The sequence below is a fragment of the Stomoxys calcitrans genome, chromosome 4 (assembly GCF_963082655.1).
Source record: "Stomoxys calcitrans chromosome 4, idStoCalc2.1, whole genome shotgun sequence".
Taxonomy (NCBI): Eukaryota; Metazoa; Arthropoda; class Insecta; order Diptera; family Muscidae; genus Stomoxys; species Stomoxys calcitrans.
Genome location: NC_081555.1, coordinates 142,527,199 through 142,549,900, shown reverse-complemented (window position 1 = coordinate 142,549,900; position 22,702 = coordinate 142,527,199). Strand labels below are relative to the sequence as shown.

At 38.0% G+C, this 22,702-nt stretch overlaps 1 protein-coding gene across 2 annotated transcripts in view; it reads left to right on the top strand.

Moving 5' to 3' along the window:
* Nucleotides 1–21,768, top strand: part of LOC106095679 (glutamate receptor ionotropic, NMDA 2C) — a 391,010-nt gene extending 369,242 nt beyond the window's left edge. The window contains exon 9 of one of the 2 annotated variants that reach the window (XM_059366278.1): nucleotides 21,152–21,768. In XM_059366278.1, the coding sequence (XP_059222261.1) occupies nucleotides 21,152–21,194 (43 nt within the window). In that variant the 3' untranslated portion in view covers nucleotides 21,195–21,768. The remainder of the gene's footprint in view (nucleotides 1–21,151) is intronic. The other variant, XM_059366277.1, reaches the window with a different exon arrangement.
* The last annotated feature ends 934 nt before the right edge of the window (nucleotides 21,769–22,702 follow it).

Genomic DNA, 22,702 nt, shown 5'->3' with positions numbered 1-22,702 from the left:
CAGCCAAGGACATCTAAGTCTATTTTTCTCTTGGGGCAAGTACATTTTAATTTAAGTTAAGCATATTTATCAAAAGTTTTGTTAGGCAAGCCAACAACCTGTAGAAAATGTCATCTGAAAGGCTGGAATGCTTGGACGGGGAAGCTATCGATATAGTGAAATAGATAGCAGCTATGAATTGTTGATAGCACAGGGATTAATTGTTGGTCTTTGGTTCTAAAAGACACAAAATTTTCAAAGAAAATGGTGTTGAAGGTACCTTATGGTCGTTGCTTTCTTGTGTTACGCTATAAGTCATGTTCAAGATATTAAAGTAAACGAAGTGCTGCAACGGCCTCACCTAGTTATGGAAGGGACGCTTCTGAGATTAACACCGGTATTTTTTTCCATGCGACGTGTAAGGGCATCAGATCAGGCTTCTTCTTCCACCACTTTCCTCGGCGTCTCCATTCCTGTTTTGCTTCTAAACAAAAATTTCGCCCAGGTACTTAGCATCTGGAAAGGGAGACAACCCCACAACCCCACCACGCCCTACAACTGCAAATATATTGCCTATGAACATTCTATTAAGAAATGCGTGGGAATATTTCCCTCATAAAAAATTGCTTTTCAATTTTAGTTTAAGCTCAAAGACAAGAAACCTTCTTTCCGAGTTCGAAAGGCTTGACACCGAGCGTAAATACTTAGGTTAGGTTAGGTTGAAAGCAGGGTGCGGATATTAATCCGCCCATGCCACTATAGACATACACGATAGGCGATTGCCTTGTTGTGCGCTTTAAATGCTAAACAAGTAACCTCGAAAAAGAAAATCTAAGTTGGCAAAATCCGTGCTACTTACAAAATCCCTCATTATTTTCCATGTCACGCCCTTAGGTTGGTTCATGTCTGGTATTGTGTTCTCGCCGATGTATCTGTTGAACGCGGAAGACGGGCATTGACAAAGGAAATACTCCCATGTCTTATTATCTTCCCCGCATGCTCTACACAACTAGCCGCACCGATTCTACATAAGTGATCTCGTAGTCCTAGGTGTCCCGTTATGATACCAAAAGCTATACTGAACTCCATCTTATTTCCTTTCAGAGATACCCTCGTCTTCACACGATCTGGATCCCCCCCATAGGATTTTCATCGTCCTACCGACTGTTTTGCTGTTTTGCAGGGTAACATGCGCGTTCAATGCTCACGCCCTTAACTCGGACTGCGTCGACCCGAAAGGTTTCGGGTTAACCAAGTTTATTGACGGCAGTTCGCTGGCCTTCACTGCCAAATCGTCTATCCTTTCATTCCCACTTACTCCGCTATGGCCCGGAACCCAAACGATACGAATTATGTCATCCTCAGAGAAGACGTATCGTGAACTTACCCTCCTGATTGTTAATGCCCTTATGGCCTGTTTACAGTCCCTAAAGATGTTCATAATCGACGTCTCCGCGTTAGCACCACACCACCTCCCGCATTTAGTGATCGCCCAGATCTCTGCCTGCAGAACCGTATTATAGTCAGGCAGTCTAAAACAGATCTCAGTCCCTGGGTTCTCAATGTAGACCCCCTGGCTCACTCTGTCCTCTAGCTGTGTTCCATCCCTATAACATGATCTTCCAGATGGATATACCAGTGTTCCGCCAATCCAAGACTGTGCCGCTTCAGGAGCCCCTCGCACTGTCGTCTCAGATATCCGATCGGACACCTTGTCCATTCCTTCCAGGTTTTATATCGTCGCCTCTTTTATACCACCATACTATGGGCGGTATTTTGTAGATTAGAGAGGGATTTTCTTACGCCTTTCGACTTTACTGGTGAATTTCATAGAAATCAGTCCAGATTTAGATATAGCTGTCATATATGTATATCGCCCGATTTTCACGTTAAGAGCCACTGCAAGCGCATTTATGGACCAATCTAGCCAAAATTTTGCACAACGCAAAATTATCAGAGACTACCATATAATCTTAGAAGTTTGCTCGGAGTCGGTTCAGAATTAGATATAGCTCCCATATATACGTTCGTCAGATTTTGGGCAATTTGCCATAATGTTGTCATTTGTCAACCATAGTTTTTACAGTTTGACCACATTGTACTTACAGGGTAGGTGCAGGGTATTATACAGTCAGCACCGCCCGACTTTTGCCCTTCCTTACTGGTTTCATTTTAATGAAAAGAATTAAAACACTGAGCTATTGAGTATTTAGCAAATGAACTAGTGAACTAACTGCAATAACTATACTAATAAGTTTAATTAATGAACTAGTTCTGTGACCGAAAGTGAGCATAAGTTACCGGCGACTTTAAGTAGCAACATTGAACTAACTGAACTAGTAAAGTTATTGAAATAGTAATGTATCTGAACCAAAGACCTAACTGATAACTGAACTAATGGAATTAGTGAACTAAGTGAACTAACTGAGCTAATGAACTAACTGATCTAATGAACTAACTCAACTAGTGAACTAACTGATCTAGTGAACTAATTGAATTAGTAAACTAACTACATGAACAAGTTCGTTGAGCTAAAATGAGTTGAAATGAGCGTTTACTGAGCGTTTTATCAAACCCAAGATTGAAATAGACTTGTCTTGTTGCAACGAATCAGAAAACATAATTTTTATACCCTCCACCATAAGATGGGGGGTATGCTAATTTCGTCATCCTGATTGTAACTACTCGAAATATTCGTCTGAGACCGCATAAAGTATATATAGTCTTGATCGTCGTGAAATTTTATGTCGATCTAGCCATGTCAGTCCGTCTGTCCTTCCGTCCGTCCGTCCGTCTGTCTGTCGAAAGCACGCTAACTTCCGAAGGAGTAAAGCTAGCCGCTTGAAATTTTGCACAAATACTTCTTATTAGTGTAGGTCGGTTGGTATTGTAAATGGGCCATATCGGCCATATGTTTTGATATAGCTGCCATATAAACCGATCTTGGGTCTTGACTTCTTGAGCCTCTAGAGTGCGCAATTCTTATCCGATTGGGATGAAATTTTGCACGACGTGTTTTGTTATGATATCCAACAACTTTGCCAAGTATGGTTCAAATCGGTTCATAACCTGATATAGCTGCCATATAAACCGATCTGGGATCTTGACTTCTTGAGCCTCTAGAGGGCGCAATTCTTATCCGATTGGAATGAAATTTTGCACGACGTGTTTTGTTACGATATCCAACAACTGTGCCAAGTATGGTTCAAATAGGTTCATAACCTTATATAGCTGTCATATAAACCGATCTTGGGTCTTGACTTCTTGAGCCTCTAGAGGGCGCAATTCTTATCCGATTTGAATGAAATTTTGCACGACGTGTTTTGTTACGATATCCAACAACTGTGCCAAGTATGGTTCAAACAGATCCATAACCTTATAAAGCTGTCATATAAACCGATCTTGGGTCTTGACTTCTTGAGCCTCTAGAGGGCGCAATTCTTATCCGATTTGAATGAATTTTGGCACGTGGTATTTTGTTATGATCGGTCTATAACCTGATATAGCTGTCATATAAACAGATCTGGGGACTTGACTTCTTGAGCTTCTAGAGGGCGCAATTCCTATCCGATTTGGCTGAAATTTTGTACGACGGATTCTCTCATGACCATTAACATACGTGTTTATTATGGTCTACCTCTCTATTTTACTTCTTGAGCCCACAAAGGGCGCAATTCTTATTCGAATTGGCTGACATTTTACACAGGTCTCCAACATAATATAATTTAATTGTGGTCCAAACCGGACCACATCTTGATATCGCTCTAATAGCAGAGCAAATCTTTTCTTATATCCTTTTTTTTGCCTAAAAAGAGATGCCGGGAAAAGAACTCGACAAATACGATCCATGGTGGAGGGTATATAAGATTCGGCCCGGCTAAACTTAGCACGCTTTTACTTGTTTTTCATACATTTACATCCTTATATAATGGTTTTTCCAATTCCAAATTGTTTCGTTTGTTTTTGATATCCTCATAGAACTAAACTAAGAATTTGGCTTCCATTTTGCCTATGTATTAAGCATATTTTTTTTTTCAGCCTTACAACAGCAAATATTTTTCTATTAAATGTTTTGCATATTTCTGCACTAGGCACTGCTGCTATCATAAGAATTTGAAGAGGAAAATACCATAACTATAGACGAGTATAAAGACATTAGGTTAGAGCACAAATTCGTTTAGACAATCAAGGAAAAGAATTTCTATACGGATCACCGTATGTCCGATTTTATCAAAAGGTGAAGACTCAATCAGGATGACGAAAGGACATCTGAGACAGAACAAGTAAAAAGGCGTTAAGTTCGGCCGGGCCGAACTTAAGATACCCACCACCTCGGGTATATATGTTAACCACCTTTCATCAAAATCCGGTGAAAATTGCATACCTTATGTCGCATAACAGTTATATCCAAATCTGGACAGATATGAGCCAAATTGACGAAGGATGTCGAAGGGTCTAACACAACTCACTGTCCCAAATTGCGGCGACATCGGACAATAAATGCACTTTTTATGGCCCCGAAACCTAAAACCGAGAGATCGGTCTATATGGCAGCTATATCCAAATCTGAACCGATCTCTTCCATAATACAGAAGTATGTCAAGGGTCTTAACGCAATTCACTGTCCCAAATTTCGGCGACATCGGACAATAAATGCGCTTTTATGCGCCTAAGAACCTAAATCGAAGGATCGGTCAATATGGCAGCTATATCCAAATTTATGTCGATGTCGAATGGCCTAACACAACTCACTGTCCCAAATTTCAGCAAATCGGATAATAAATGTAGCATTTATGGGCCTAAGATCCTAAATCGGAGGTCGGTCTATATAGCAACTATATCCAAATCTGAACCGATCTGGGCCAAATTGACGGAGAATATCGAAGGGCCTAACACAACTTACTGTCCCAAATATCAGCAAAATCGGATAATAAATGTAGCATTTATGGGCCTAAGACCCTAAATCAGAGGATCGGTCTATATAGCAACTATATCCAGATCTGAACCGATCTGGGCCAAATTGACGGAGGATATCGAAGGGCTTAACACAACTTACTGTCCCAAATTTCAGCAAAATCGGATAATAAATGTGGCTTTTATGGGCCTGAGACCCTAAATCGGAGGATCGGTCTATATGGCAGCTATATCCAAATCTGAACCGATCTGAGCCAAATTGACGAAGGATATCAAAGGGCCTAACACAACTCCCTGTTCCAAATTTCAGTAAAAGCGGATAATAAATGTGGATTTTATTGGCCTAAGACCCTAAATCAGCGGATCGGTCTATATGGGGCTATATCAAGATATAGTCCGATATAGCCCATCTTCGAACTTAACCTGCTTATGGAGAAAAAAAGGAATCTGTGCAAAGTTTCAGCTCAATAACGTGATTTCAACAGACAGACGGACGGACATGTCTAGATAGTTTTAGATTTTCACGCTGGGTCGGAAATGGATATTTCCTTCGGTGGTGGGTATAAAAATTTAGTAAAGTTGGGAAGGAGAGTACTCATGGATGGATGTAGGATGTATGAGCAAACTGTATCAAACGATTTGGCCATGTCCGTCCGTCTATACTTCTGCTCGTCCATCTATTGTAATAACACTTGAGTCTTTAAATATGAAACTTTTAAGCTGAAACTTTGAACAGATCGTTTTTTTTTTACCAAAGGCAATTTAAATTCGAAGACGGGCTATAAACGACTATATCTATGTATATACCAATTTAACCAAACCTAGCAGAAGCGAATTAAAAAACAAATTTCTTTTTCTACGACCTAATATAAACTCTATTCCTTGTATAACATAAACATTTTTATGTTTTGCTTTAAAATCACTATATACAAGGTATATGCATTCATACGTATATCTGCATAAACTTGCACACTCAAACATACGAGTATATATGTATTTGTGTACTTTATATCATAGCCTTTCATATATATTGCTATGAATCTAAATGTATCTGCACATATATTCGTATATCCTTGCATTGTTTTCCTTTTGTTGAATAACATAAAATATATTAACAAGCACTTACATACACACACACACACTTTTAAACAATAGATGATACATAGTGTTTGGTTGACTATTCGAATAAACAAAGAAGAAACAATGTTTGCTTGTATCACATCTATATGGGTGTGTGTGTGTGTTTGAGTGCAAGTTACCCCATGTATGAGCGTAGATAATTCAATGCTTTTTCTTGTAGTAAAAAGGCCTATGAAAGACTAAATGACAAATAAAAGAAATGCCTGTTGTAATGTTTTAAAATACCTATTTTCTTTCTTCCTTCCTATTATACCGGGACCCAGCATCAGCACTCTGATGCTGATGATGGTGATATTAATGGTGCTAGAGCCAATACGAATGTTGATACAAGCAGCAGCAGCCTATTCCATTAACATTCTTTTAACTATGGAAGCTAACCATACCCTATAGCTTGCTAGCTTTAGCTTCCAGCTCTAGCACCATCAATGCCATCATCATTATTGCTTGTAGCCGTCGACAATGCTGCAAATACCACCATCAACATTAATTGCTTATGAGCAAACAATATGTAAATGGTATCCTTATTGTCTTTATATCACTATATCTGTCTGTATGTGTGTGTGTGTATGTGTGTGGGTGTTTGGGTAAATGAAAGTAGCTAAGAGAGGTTCTATTATTAGATCGAATGAATGAGCAAAATATCCCCAGAACTATTAGTAAGCACAGTGAATTCGTAGATTGAAAAACGCCATGGGGCAACCATGGCATACAAGGCTGCACCAATAACAAGGTACAGATTTCGGATGGTAATATTTTCTATAAAACTTAAATGTCAAATGTCGAAAAAATGTAAATTCAATCAAATTTTCTAGGAACATGATACTCGTATCTTGGTCAAGTATTGCTGTAAACAATATAATATAGAATCTACTTTGGATAACATGCATTGGAAAGAGATTTTCTTGCTAATTTCTCTTAATAGAACATTTATCTGACATCTATTTAAAAAAAACCCTTTTTAAAGTCGTTTCTTAAGTTTTTTTATAAGTCGATAACAAAAATATCAAAAATATTAAAGAAAAGAGTGGTGAATTAAGTACATTTCTGCTTCCCAATGGAAAGGACACTAGGCCGGGTAAGGGAAAGGGTACTAAAACAGAGGAGCACAAAATAATAATGAGATTGTATGCGTGTGTTACGCTCTTAAAGTGTTTTTATACCCACCACCGAAGGATGAGGGTATATTCATTTTGTCTTTCCGTTTGCAACATATTGAAATGTCCATTTCCAACCCTATAAAGTATACACATTCTTGATCACCGTAAAAATCTAAGACGATCTAACCATGTCCGTCCGTCTGTCTGTTGAAATCACGCAAACTGAAAATTTTGCCCATGAACATTCCACTAAGGAAGAGGGGCAAACTTCTCACATATCGAAGAGTGCAGCCCGATTTAAGTTAAACCTCAATGATAAGGGGCCTCCTTTTGATAGTCAAGTCCGAACGGCGTGTCGCAGAGCGACACCTCTTTGGAGAGAATTTTTACATGGCATAGTACCTCAAAAATATTGCCAGCATTAGGAGGGGAAAACCACCGCTGAAAATTTATTGTGATGGTTTCGCCAGGATTCGAACCCAGGCGTTCAGCGTCATAGGCTGACATGCTAACCTCTGGGCTACGGTGTCCTCCTGAAATCACGCTACAGTCTTTAAAAATAGAGATTTTGAATTGAAACTTTACACAGATTCTTATTTCGTCTATAAGCAGTTTAAGATCGAAGATGGTTTATATCGGACTATATCTTGATATAGCCCCCATATAAAAAGATCGATTCGCCGATTTAGGGTCTTAGGCCTATAAAAGCCTCATTTATTATCGGATTTGACTGAAATTTGGGACAGTGAGTTGTGTTAGGCCCTTCGATGTCCTTCTTCAATTTGGCTCAGATCGGTCCAGATTTGGATATAGCTGTCATATAGACCGATCTCTCGAGTTAAGGTTTTGGGACCATAAAAGTCGCATTTATTATCCGATTTCGCCGAGATTTGGGAAAGTAAGGTATGTTAAGCCCTTCAACATTCTCCTTTAATTTGACTCAGATCAGTCCAGATTTAAATATAGCTGTCATATAGACCGATCCGCCGATTTAAAGTTTTGGGCCCGTAAAAATCGCATATATTGTCCGATTTCACCGAAATTTGGGACAGTGAGTTGCGTTAGGCTCATCGACATCCTGCTACAATTTGGACCAGATCGGTCAAGATTTGGATATAGCTGCCATATAGACCGATCTCTAGATTTAAGGTTTTGGGACCATAAAATGCGCATTTATTGTCCGATTTCGCCGAAATTTGAAACAGTGAGTTGCGTTAGGCTCTTCGACATCTTTCTGCAATATGGCACGGGTCGGTACAGATTTGGATATAGCTGCCATATAGACCGATCTCTCGATTTAAAGTCGTGGCCCCATAAAAGGCACATTTATACTCCGATTTCGTTGAAATTTGACACAGTGATTTATGTTAGGCTTTTCGACATCCGTGTCGTATATGGTTCAGATCGGTCTATATTTGGATATAGCTACCAAAAAGACCAACAATTTGTTCTACAAAATTGAACACCGACTTTTACTTATTAGACCACTCGATATCCGTGTCGAATTTTGGCCAAACCCGACCATACTTCGATGTAGCTGCTATAGGGGCATGGCGGCCACCGTAGCGCAGAGGTTAGCATGTCCGCCTATGACGCTGAACGCCTGGGTTCGAATCCAGGCAAGACCGTCAGAAAAAATTTTCAGCGGTGGTTTTCCCTCCTAATGCTGGCAACATTTGTGAGGTACTATGCCATGTAAAACTTCTCTCCAAAGAGGTGTCGCACTGCGGCACGCCGTTCGGACTCAGCTAGAAAAGGAGGCCCCTTATCATTAAGCTTAAACTTGAATCGGACTGCACTCATTGATATGTGAGAAGTTTGCCCCTGTTCCTTAGTGGAATGTTCATGGGCAAAATTTGCATTGGCTATGGGGCCATAAATTATGCATTTATCACCGGACTATGACCAAAGGTGGTTTACATATATACCCGAGGTGGTGGGTCCAAAGTTCGGCCCGGCCGATCTTAACGCCTTTTTACTTATTAATTCTATCCACGATTGAAAGTGAAATAATTTGACAGAATTAATAAAGTGGTTTAAAAGTAATCACTAAGCAAATAAAATAAATTTTTTCTTTCTGTCTAGCGTAAAATCAGAAGAAAGAATTGTTTTAATATTAAAAACAGAAAAGTGATGCGTGTGTTCAGTTGTTGTTGTCTCAACAACGCTAAAGTGCACCCCTGAACTAAAACTACCGTTCTAAAAATACCCATTCCCAAAGGAAAGTGTACTAAAACTACCCTCATCCAAAGGAGAGGGTACTAGAATTACCTTTTTTCAAAGGTAAGGGTACTAAAACTACCATTTCTCTAAGGAAAGGGTACCTGAATTACCTTTTCCCAAAGGAAACGGTACTAAAATTACCCTTACTTAAAGGATAGGATACAAAAAATACACTTTCAAAAAGGAAATGGTACTCAAACTATCATTTCCGAAAGAATACTAAAACGGAAAGGATGCTAAAACAACCCTTCTCCAAAGGAAAGTATGCAAAAACAACCTTTCTCAAAAGAAAGGAAGCTGAAACTACCCTTTACCAAAGGAAAGGGTGTTACAACTACCGTTTCCCAAAGGAAAGGGTGCTGAAGCTTTTAAACTGCCCTTTACCAAAGGAAAGGGTACCAAAACTACCCTTTCCTAAAGAAAAGGGTACCAAAACTACCCTTTCCCAAAGGCAAAGGGTACTAAAACTACCCTTTTCCAAAGGAAAGGTACTATAATTGCCCTTTACCAAAGGAAAGGGTACCAAAACTACCCTTTCCCAATGGAAAGGGTACTAAAACTACCCTTTCCCAAAGGAAATGCTGTTAAAGCTACCAAAGGAAAGGGTGCTGAAACTAAACTACCCTTTCCCTTGGTAATGGGTACTCAAGCTACCCCTATCTTTGGGAAAATGTACTAAAACTACCCCTTCCTTTGGGAAAGGGTACTTAATCTACCCTTTACTTTGGGAAATGTATTAAAACTACTCTATCCCTTGGGAAAGGGTATTAAAACTACTCTTTTCCTTGGGAAAGGGTACTAAAACTACCCTTTCCGTTTGGAAGGTGTACTAAAGTTACCCTTTCCGTTTGGAAGATGTATTAAAGCTTCCCATTCCCAAAGGAATGGGTACTAAAATTATTCTTTCCCAAAGGAAGGGCTACTAAAACTGCCCTTTTCCAAAGGAACTCTTTTTCATTGAGAAATTATACTTTCTCAATGAAAAGAGTTAAAAAAAGAGAGTTCAAAAACTAACCTTTCTCGAGGAATGGGTATTAAAACTTCCACTTTTCAAAGTAAAGGTAACTAAAACAACCATTTCACAATGGAGAGGGTAACCTGGCTTTAAACCCAATTTTATTTCTAGCTATAATAAAAATTAGTAGATTTTTGTTCCTTTCAGTGAGTTCGATCACTCCTCTCATACAAGCACTGTTGCAGTTGCCTCTGTGGAAACAATAGAGAAAAAATGGGGGGATATATTATATTCACCGTTGTGAATGGCTGCATACTCACACATTCTGACAAACTAACGGAAGGAAATACAGAGTGCTGCTGTTCTTGAAATGATATTTGTTGTGTTAATTTTTTTTTGTAATTTCTTTTTCCTGTGTTTTTTGTTTTGCAAATAATGCTGTTGTTTATGCTGTTACTGCTCTTTTTTTGTTCTCATGGAGTATTTTAATGTAAGAATTAAAGGTTGTGGTTTTATTTCCTTAGAACAGTTAAGTTGGGAGTCTAGTTTTTGTTTTGATTTTAACAGAGTGATAGGAAAATGCTGTGTGGGACTCTGGCTGTCAGCCGATGGAGTGTATTTGTGCATTCTTGTACGAATGTTTTGAATGCCATTTTTATTCCTTTGCCTTTCTAGGGGAAATTGTTTTTAATTGTCTTTTGATTTTCACAAAATAAAATACTTGCACTACAAGAGGATAAGCAACACCCACCACTCATACAAACTGAGTTCCTATTGGAAAGGTTTCCCTCTGCCATAGCTCTTACCTCCCTCTACTACAAATTGAGTACAGCCACTAGTAAAATTGCCTAACGTATATCGCTAGTAAAGAAGTATGATTGTATGGGTGCTGAAACCAATAACGCACAATAATGGGTAAAATTGTAAGCAAACACTATGGAAAATGAAAATGTATTTGCTTTTGAAAAATATATGCAATTTTCTCATTTACTCATACACACTGACATACACCAAATGAATAGGTAATAAAATAAAAATCTGGATTTGTGTGTGTGTGTAAGTCAGTTGGTTTTCACATTACCATCAGCACGAGGCAGCATACCATGATGGTGTTTACTTGCATGGTTGTTGATAGATTTTCATGTACTTTGGATGAGATTTATAGTAAGCATATGAGCTTATACACGTACAGACACCTCAGCAGCTTTATTTAAGGTCATAAAAAACAAGCTATTTATGCAATGTTGTCTGTGTTTGTGTTGGTGTACATGTGTATGAACATTTGGTTTTCAGAGATTTTTATGATAATACCTCAAGTTAATTAAAATGACTTTTATTGTATGCGAACTTCATCTTGCTTCTTTAATTAAAATTAAACACTTTAACCCTGTGGGTAAATTGTCGGTGTTAACATTGGTAGGTTTCAGGAGCAGACATTCCCTTTTGTCTTCGGTAGTATGAGTACCAGTGGGGCCTTAGCTTCACTCTGTATGTTTGTTTTATCCTTCTTACTTGGCTGCCATCAATATTAAAGTATATTGATGTCTGCCACAAGTATTTGGGGTGTACTGAAATTGTGAGGCACTAAATGTTAAGGGAGATAAGATGAATCGCTTGATTGAACTAAAATTAGAGTAGCAACATGAAAACGAGTAAAAATGCCTGAATTTCGAATGGAACCAACCTTATGCCTCTTTAAATGTTAGGGGAAAACAGACCTTGAATCGCTTGTTCGTACTAGTTTAGGGCAGTATCATGAAAACGAGTAAAATTGGCTGAATTTGGGATGAACCGAATCTTATGAACCCTTTACCTTATGGGTTAACAAGTTTTTTGGACGATTTTCTTCTTTAATTAGAAACTAAAACGACCTAATTGGAGATCATAACCGAACTCAATATAGAAAATTTCAGCAAAATTCAGCAACAGTAATGGCGGCTCCTAGGGACTGAAAAAATTAAATCGGTAAATCGAATTCGGTTAGGCTTAAATGACGTATTACGAATGACGGCCGTACCGAACTGTGGATACCCACCACCATGGCTAAGTTAATCATCCTATTTTATTGAAACACCACTACCATATTCATAGTTTCATCTTAATAGGGGCTGATCTGGATCATATTTGATTCAGATCCCGCGAACTCTTATACAAATCACAGTTTCAACGAAATCAGGCAGTCAGGTCAGGTTGAAAATAAGTTGCGGATATTAATCCGCCTCATGCCACTATGGACATAAAAACTAAAAAGGAAATTTTAAGTTGGGATTTCGGTGCTACTTACGAAATCCTTTATTGTTTTCCATGCCACGCCCCTTCGTTGATTTATGTTTGGTATTGGGTCCACCACCTAACTGCCAGTGTCTATTAGCTGCGAAAGCCGGGCAATGACAAAGGAAATGTTCATCTCATCATCTTCCCCACATGTCCCACACATGTCCTATTGTTTTCCATACCACGCCCCTTAGTGGGCTTATGTCTGGTATTGTGTCACCCACCTAACTGCCGGTGTCTGTTAGTCGCGAAAGCCGGGCAATGACAAAGGAAATGTTCAAACATCTCATCACCTTCCCCACATGCTGCCAGTTACCGCACCGATTTTGCATAAGTAAGCTCGTAGACCTATGTGTCCCGTTATGGCACCAAAAGCTATACTGGCCTCCTTCTTACTTCCTTACAGTAATAGCCTCGTTCTCTCACGATCCCGATCACCCCATATGATATTCACCGTCCTACCGACTGTTTTGCTGTTTCACAGCGTTATATGTGCTTACCCACACCCTTATATATTGGGTTGCCCAAAAAGTAATTGCGGATTTTTCATATAGTCGGCATTGACAAATCTTTTCACAGCTTGTGACTCTGTAATTGCATTCTTTCTTCTGTCAGTTATCAGCTGTTACTTTTAGCTTGCTTTAGAAAAAAAGTGTAAAAAAAAGTAAGTTTGATTAAAGTTCATTCTAAGTTTTATTAAAAATGCATTTACTTTCTTTTAAAAAATCCGCAATTACTTTTTGGGCAACCCAATAGGACTGTCTTGACCCAAAAAGCTTCGGGTTAACCACATTTTTCGACGGCAGTTCTCTGGCCTTAACTGGCAAATCGTCTGCCTTTTCATTTCCCCTTACTCCGTTATGACCCGGCACCCGAACGATGCGGGTTGTCCCATCCTCAGAGAAGGCGTTAATCCCCTTCTAGCACTGCAAGACTGTAGCCTTACCCTCCTGCTTGTTGTTGCCCTTATGGCCATTTTACTGCCTGTAAATTAAGTCACACTCGACGTCCTCGCTTTAGAACCACACCACCTCACAGATTCCGTGATTGCCCGGATCTCTGCCTGCAGGACCTTATTATGGTCAGGCAGTCTAAAACAGATCTCAGTCCATGGGTTCTCAATGTACACCTTCAGGCCCACTCAGTCACATAGCTTTGATCCATGCATGTAACATCCGCCAGACCAAGGCTGTGCCGCTGGCAACAGCGCCTCGCACTCAACCTCAACTGTCTTCTCAGGTTTTCTATCGTTGCCTCGATTACCCAATTTGACTTCTTGAGCCCTTACATGCCATGATTTTTATCCTATTTGGCTGAAATTTTATGTTATGACTCCAAACAACTGTGACAAGTACGATCCAAATCGGTCTATAACCACATATGAAAATGCAAATTTTGCCCATGAACATTCCACTAAGGATCAAACTTCTCACATATCAATGAGTGCAGTCCGATTCAAGTTTTTAATGATAAGGGGTCTCCTTTTTATAGCCAAGTCCGAACGACGTGCCGCAGTGCGACACCTCTTTGGAGAGAAGTTTTACATGGCATAGTACCCTACAAATGTTGCCAGCATTAGGAAGGGAAAACCACCGCTGAAAATTTTTTCTGATGGTCTCGCCAGAATTCGAACCCAGGCATTCAGCGTCATAGGCGGACATGCTAACCTCTGCGCTACGGTGGCCTCCTCCACGTATAGTTCCCATATTTTATCAGAATCCATGGTGGTGAGTTCCCAAGATTCGTCCCAGCCGGACTTAAAACGCTTTACTTGTTCGATAACTTTTATATTTAATCAAAGACTCCAAAATATTTTTAAAGAAATCATTCACAGTACACCCCAAATCAACATTACATTTACCTCTCACTTTCGGAGACTTTTATAAGGTTATTCTGTTATACTACAATAAGAAAGTGGCTAAAATAACGCCTGGATTTTGAGGCACTTTCAAAATTAATTTCAATATATTTCGACAATGAAGAGGGGGGTGCAAGTTAATGTTTTATGATGCGATTATGAGGATTATATTGTTTCTGTGCGCTTTTGTTTTTTTTGTTTTTTTTTTGTTGCTTTTTTTTCTTTTTTTCTTTTTCTCCCTCTGTCGACATTGTGGCAAATTAAATTGAGTTGTATATGTTTTCAATTAGGCCTTGTAAATTTTCATAAGAAAGCCGCAAATTAATGAAAAGTAGATTTTTAATTAGCCACTGCTTTGCCACAGGGTTTTTGTTCTTCAAAGTTAATTCTCGTTGGGACTTTCTTTGGAGCTCTCTTGTGCGTGAGTGTTTTTGTGTGTGTGTGCGTGTGTGTGTGAATAATGAACGAACATCTTGATGACAATGCTTTTGCATGATGCTGGGTGGCGTATACTTTTTATAGATTCATGTAATCGTTGCTTATACGCCACATGGGCTTATTGTGGGCACATCATGGTATTTTATTTCCTTTACTTGTTGTTTTGCTAAAACCATGGGTCTTGTGGGTAATCGTGGAAAAAGTATATGCCAAGTGTTATTTTGAGCTCATATGTGCATATGTATTTAATCTCTATTAGATATCATTGCTGTTGTTATGCAATGGAGTAGTAAAGAAATATTCTGTTGATTTTTGGTATATACATACATGTATATGTTGATTACAATTTTAGCCTATGGATATTTATCATATAAAAATCTAAATATAAAAAAATTTTCTTGCAAAAACCTCTCTTATTCAGAAATCTATTATAAAAACTTAATTCAAACATTTTTCTAAAAAAACATAAATTTCGTCCTATATTCTATCATCACTTTTTTGACAACAAGTAGCTTATATATACGAGTATCTTAAATAATTTATTGAAATATATCTAAAAAAAATCTTTGACCTTAATTAAATCCATATTTTTTGCTCAAACGAATATCAAATGAAACAAAAGAAAATTTCTTGATAAATAACAATCGTCTAGAAACAGATTGGCTTGATGTAAAGCATATTCTTTGCCATTCATTTTCTTCCTAATAATCATTCTTGGAAATAAAACTGCAAATCCGTTTTTTCTACCCAGAATAAATTAGTTTTCAATAAGCCATCGCACAAAGTTGCATACACAGCAAAACATCACATCTTATACTAAATGTTTTAATAAAAAATGCAAAAATAAATGCATGAAAAATATTTAAATACTTGAAAACGAAGACAGCAGCTGCTGCATCTCATTGAAAGAAAAACCAAATTTCCACTCTGTTTAGCTTCGTTGAGTGTGATGCAAATTAAAATGGTCATTTGAAAATGACGTGGAATCTGAAGAATTTTTTGCCGAAGTTCACTGAGAATAATTTATTTTCGTTTTAAGACATATTTGTGCGTTATGCAACAGAGTTCATAGTTGAAAATATTTCAAGGAGAATAACTTGGGTATTTTGATAAAGAAATAAAATAAGTAAAAACGCCGAGTCGAACTTGGTATACACACCACCTTGGATATACTTATTATTCTATTTCCTTATAACTCTACTATATCCTGAAAAAAATGAGTTAATAAACGTGGATTTTATGGGCTTAAGAACCTAAGTCGCCAAATCGGCTTATATGACAGTTATATCTTTTTAAGGTTCAATGTTGACCTTTCTCGCTTTTGATATAAGGTGGTCTAATTCAACTTACTGTGTCAAATTTTTACCTAATTAGGTAATAAATGCGCCTTCGAGCAATGGAAAGCCTAGTCCAACTCACTGTTCTTAATTTCAGCAAAATCCGGTAACAAAAGATGCTTTTATGGGCTTAAGACCATAAATCGCGAAATTGGGTAATAAATCACTTTAAAGCCTTCAAAAATTGAGATATTTAGCTGAAATTTGGCGTATTTTTGCTACCCGCAGGTTATGTTCTTGAACGGGCCAAACCGGACCATATTTGGATATAGCTGCTATATAGGCCGATCTGCCGATTATGGGTCTGAAATCCATAAAAGGTTTATTTATTACCCGATTTCGCTGAAATTTGCATCAGTGAGATGTTTTAAGACTTTTGACCTTCGACCCAAATATGGTTCAGATCGGACTATATATAGATATAGCTGTCTTGTAGACCGATCTGACGATTTAGGGTCTGAAACCTACAAATGCTGGTTTAATTTCCCGATTTCGCTAAAATTTTAAACAGTGAGTTCTTTAAAGCCCTCCGACTCAGATATAGTTCAAATCGGACTATATAAAGATAAAGCTGCCACATAGACCGATCTGCCGATTAAGACTCTTTAACCCATAAAAGCTTTATTTATTGTCCGATTTCGCTGAAATTTGCATCAGTGAGTTGTTTTAAGACTCTTGACTTCCGACCCAAATATAGTTCAAATCGGACTTTATAAAGATAAAGCTGCCACATAGACCGATCTGCCGATTAAGGGTCTGAAGCCCATAAAAGTTTTTTTTATACCGAGTTTTTAAAGCCTGCCGTCATCTGACTCAAATATGGTTAAAATCGGACGATATTTGGATACAGCTGCCACATAGGCCGATAGTATGTCATTTGAAGCTTTCCGACATCCAACTCAAATATGGTTCAGATCGGACCATATTTAGATATAGCTGGCACATAGACCGATCTGTCGATTAAGGGTCCGAAGCCCATTAAAGCTTTATTTATTACACAATTTCGCTGAAATAGAAAACAGTGAATTGTATCAAGCTTCCCGATATCCAACCCAGTTATGATTCAGATCGGACGATATTTAGACATAACTTCCAAACAGACCGATCTGCGGACTAGTGTCTAAATCCCTTTAAAGATTCATTTATTATCCGATATCGCTGGAATTTGGGAACCCAAGATTCGGCCAAGGATTGTGCTAAAAACTTCTACATACCAAATTTCTACCAAATCAGACAAAAAGTTATGTTAACAACCTTTTAAGCCTTTACGAGGCACGATTGATGGAAATCGTAACAGTACTCTTGCAAAGTTTTAGCCCAATCAGATAACAATTGCGTTTTCTAGGGAATCAAAATGTCAAATCAGGAGATCAGTTTATATGGGACCTATATCAGGGTAAAGACCGATTTGGACCGTACTTATCATGTATGTTGGAAGTTATAAAAAAACCATTCCGTGCAAAACTCAAATCAAGAAATCGGTTTACATGGGACTATATCCAAAACTGAAACGATATGGCCCATTTGCAATTCCCGAAGACCAACCACCAATATCTGTATCTGTGCAAAATTTCAAGCTGATAACTTTACGCATTCGACCGCTATCGTGATTTCCACAGACGGTAGGATAAACGGACGCACATGGCTAGATCAACTCAGAGACAACTATCGAAACGATTAAGAATGTATATACATTGTGGGGTCGCAGATCGATATTCCGTATGTTACAAACGGAATAAATAGATAAGTATGGCGGTGGGTATAAAAAGACTGCCACCTAAACTAAAACCAGTAAGGAAAGACAAAAGTCGAGCGGAACCGACTACGTAATACCCTACACTTGCCCCATAATTATAAATTCGGGCAATAGATATACTCGTATATGAATGCTATATCTAAATATGAACCGACTTTTTTCGAACAGATCGTTTTAAAATTGTTGTTACTACGGCCACATAAGTGCAAACCCAGCGATAAATATATATGGGAGCTATATCCAAATCTGAACCGATATTAATAAAATCTAGCAGATATGTTAAGATCACCCACCACCATGGATTCTGCTAAAATATGGAGCTTTATCGGGTTATAGACCAAATCGGTAGAAAATTTAGACTTCCAGGTGCTCAAGAAGTCAAATCGGGAGATCGGTTTATATGGGAACTATATTAGGTTATAGACCTATTCAGACCGTACTTGATACAGTTGTTGGAAGTCATAACAGAACAGCGCACGCAAGGTTTCAGCCAAATAGGATGAATACTGAGGCTTCCAGGGGCTCAAGAAATCAAATCGGGAGATCGATTTATATGGGAGCTATATTAGGTTATAGACCTATTCAGACCGTACTTGATACAGTTGTTGGAAGTCATAACAGAACAGCGCATGCAAGGTTTCAGCCAAATAGGATGAATACTGAGGCTTCGAGGGGCTCAAGAAATCAAATCGGGAGATCGGTTTATATGGGAGCTATATCAGTTTATACACAGATTCGGACCGTACTCAACACTGTTGTTGGAAGTGATAACAGAACACTAAATGCAAAATGTCGTCGAAATCGGACAAAAATTGCGACTTCTAGAGGCTCAGGAGATCAAATCGGGATATCGGTTTATATGGTAGCTATATCAGGTTATAGACCGATTCGGACCGCACTTGACACAGTTGTTGAAAGTCATAACAGAACAGCGCATGCAAAGTTTCAGCCAAATGGGATGAAAATTGAGGCTTCCAGGGGCTCAAGAAGTCAAATCGGGAGATCGGTTTATATGGGAGCTATATCCAAATCTGAACCTATATGGCCCATTTGCAATTCCCAACGACCTACATCAATAGTCAATATCCGTGCAAGCGGCTAGCTTTACGCTTTCGACCGCTATCGTGATTTCGACAGTTGGACGGACGGACAGACATGGCTAGTTCGACTCAGATCGTCGAGACGATTAAGAATATATAAACCTTATGGAGTCCTAGATCAATATTTCGAGATGTTACAAATGGAATGAGTAGATTAGTATACCCCCCACCTATGGTGGTGGGTATAAAAAATCCATGCCAAATTTTGTGTCGATTGGTTGAAAATTGTAGCTACTACGGCCATTTAAGTGCAAATCGGGCGATAAATATATATGGGAGCTATATCTAAATCTGAACAGATTTTGATGAAACCTTGCAGATATGTTAAGATCAGTAACAAAACAATCCGTGCCAAATTTTGTGCAGATCGGTTGCATATTGTAGCTACTACAGCCATTAAAGTGCAAATCGGTCGATAAATATGTATGGGAGCTATATCTAAATCTGAGCCGATTTTCATAAAATCCTGCAGATATATTGAGATCAGTAGCAAAATAATCAGTTCCAAATTTTGTGCAGATCGGTTGAAAATTGTAGCTACTACGGCAATTTAGGTGGAAATCGAGTGACACATATATATGGCAGCTATATCTAAATCTGAACCGATTTTTATGAAACCTTGTAGATATGTTGAGATCGGTAACAAAATAATCCGTGCTAAATTTTGTGCAAATCGGTTGAAAATTGTAGCTACTATGGCAATTTAAGTGGAAATCGGGTGATACATATATGGGAGCTATATCTAAATATGAGCCGATTTTAACCAAAATCAATAGCGTTCGTTCTTGGGCCAAAGAAGTGGCATGTGCAAAATTTCATTACGATTGGACAACAAATACGACCTGTATCTTGATTATAAGAATACATGGACTCACAGACGGACAGACGGACAAGGCGAATCAGAGAGTGATTCTGAGTCGATCGTTATAGTTATCAATGGGTCTGGCTCTTCTCCTTCTGGCGTTGCAAACAAATGCACAAACTTATAATACTCTGTACCACAGCGGTGGTGTAGGGTATAAAGAATGCAATCAGCAGATGCCCCTGTTCCTTAGTCGAATGTTCATGGGCAAAATTTGCAATTTGCTATCGGCAGATAAATGGACAGACGACTGAAGATTGCTTACTTAACATAAATACATGGCCATATATTAGAACATTTTCACTTGAAACAGTATCCGCTTGCGGCAATCCTTATTATATATATATGTATGTTTGAATAACTTACTCACGTTATGTACAAATTTGCAAATCAACACAAAAACAAACCTTTCCCAGAACCGCAAAAAATTAAGGCCAAATTGAAATCATCACCAAAAAGCTGAAAAGAAAGGCACAAAACACACAAAAAAGCAACAACGATGAAACCACAAAACGGATTGATTGATTTACATGAAAATGTAATAATTAATAGCAAAAACTTTGCCCATGAGAGGCTAAAGTGGAAGAGTACAAGGACAAGCATGATGAAACAAACAATGACAACAGAGGATCCTTAAGGCAAATAGAAAATCTTCAGGCTTAAGTGTTCATCCATAAACCCACATCTATGGCTACAACATGTCGCACATTCACACAAACATGCCAACTTAAAACCATACCACACTCAAAACCCACACTCACACACTCACTGCAAAGTATCCAAGTGTACTTAAACATTTATCTCTATAATATATACATATATATAGAGAGAGAGATGTCCTAATTTGTATCTAGGAGAAAGCAATGGAAATGAAGTCCTTTCATCACAAATCATCAATCATATGGATGACTTGGCAATAACGTTTCCAAGGATATGGACAATAACAATATCAATTCTCATATTATTTAATTACACCGGCAAAGGAAACACACACACACACACAAACAAGTACACACCAAAAAAAAAAAAAAATCGCACACATTTACACACACGCACTTAACAAACTTACAATACAAATTAAATGAAATGAACAAAATTTTTTGAAGACCAATCAAATACTACCACGAAACGAACTTTGTTTTAACGAAAAATTCCTTTCTTCTTTTTTTCTTCCTTCTTTGGCGATTTTTTTTTTTATGAAATTACTTCAATGTTTAGGTCATACAAAACGGAAATAGCGGAAATGGAAACGGTTCTGTAAGAAGACGTAGAACAAAGTCAACAACCGGAACCACCACAACCAGACCCACACAACAAAAAGCACAAGAAATGTTGTAAAACAACAGCCATAACAACAACAACAACAAGGTATTTTTTGCAGTAGCCATAGCTTCCTCTACAATAACTTCAACCACAAAAATACGAAAAAAGGAAACGAGCTCAAACTTTTTTTGATTTTTTTTTTTTTTTGATATTTGTAAAAATTAAAAGAAAAGTTCTTTGAATCATAAAACCGTTTGAGTTTTGAATTGAGTTTTTTTTTTTTGATTTGGTGGCAAACTGCTGCGGCAGCCTATTGCCTGTAATGTAAATTGTCCTTTGCCAGCACCACATTCTGCTAGAAGAAGAGAATTAAACAAGAAAACAAGAATCCCAAACATTCTGTGTGCCATATTTGTAAGTTAACAATGAATGTAAGAAGAAACCAAAGTAAAATAAAAAAAAACAGAATCCTACAAAAAGGAAATCAAATAAGCATAGAAATTAAGAAATAAGAGTATTAAATGAAACCACATAAATGACAGTGGATCGAAGGAGAGGTTGACATTGTCGATGAGTGCCATTTTTTAAGATTTATGTGGCTTCTTCTTGTGATTGTAAAACAGAAGGATAAAAACCAATGGATTGTTTCATGATTTTTAAACAGTGAATTAAACTACAATACATATGTTCGAATAGGGACTTTAAAAGGTATTCCACAAAAATTTATAATAATTGTAAAAAAAGTTTTGCAAAAAAATACAATTTTAAATAATTTTATAAATATTCAATTATCTTATTCGATTCAAAAGATATGATATTTGTAACGAAAAGACTCAAACCTCGCCACTGTGCGACATTGGAAGAGCTCAGAGCCAACATGGAATGGAAAAAGCGACCGTTTCGGTTGAAATGTGTGGCCGAGTCTTCGAAAATTGGGTCCAACGTATTCACAGAAGCAAACGTGCCCAAGGTGGCCACATGAAGTCGAGCTCCATTCATAAATGTTTTGATTGTACTCCAAGTCGATAATAAAGCTTTTGAAAAATCTCCAAATGTTTACGTTTTTTTAAAAAACAAGTAAAAAAACATTAAGCTCGACCCGGCAGAACTTTGGATAGCCAGCACCATGGTTCAATATTGATCTTTTTGGCAGCTATATCCAAATATAGGACGATCTGAACCATATAGCAGACAGATGTCAAGAATCCTAACATAAGTCACTGTGTCAAATTTCAACGAAATATTGTAATAAATGCGCCTTTTACAAGACCAAGAGCTATATGGCAGCTATATCCAAATCTGAATCGATGTGGGTCATCTTCAGGAAAAATATCGAGGGGCCTAACACAACTCACTGTCCTAAGTTTCAGCCAATTCTGACAAAAAAAGCGCCTTTTATGGGCCCAAGACCTTAAATTGAGAGCTCGAAAAATATGTCGAAGGGCCTAACACAACTCACTGTTACAAATTTCAGCGAAATCGGACAATAAATGCGCCTTTTATGGG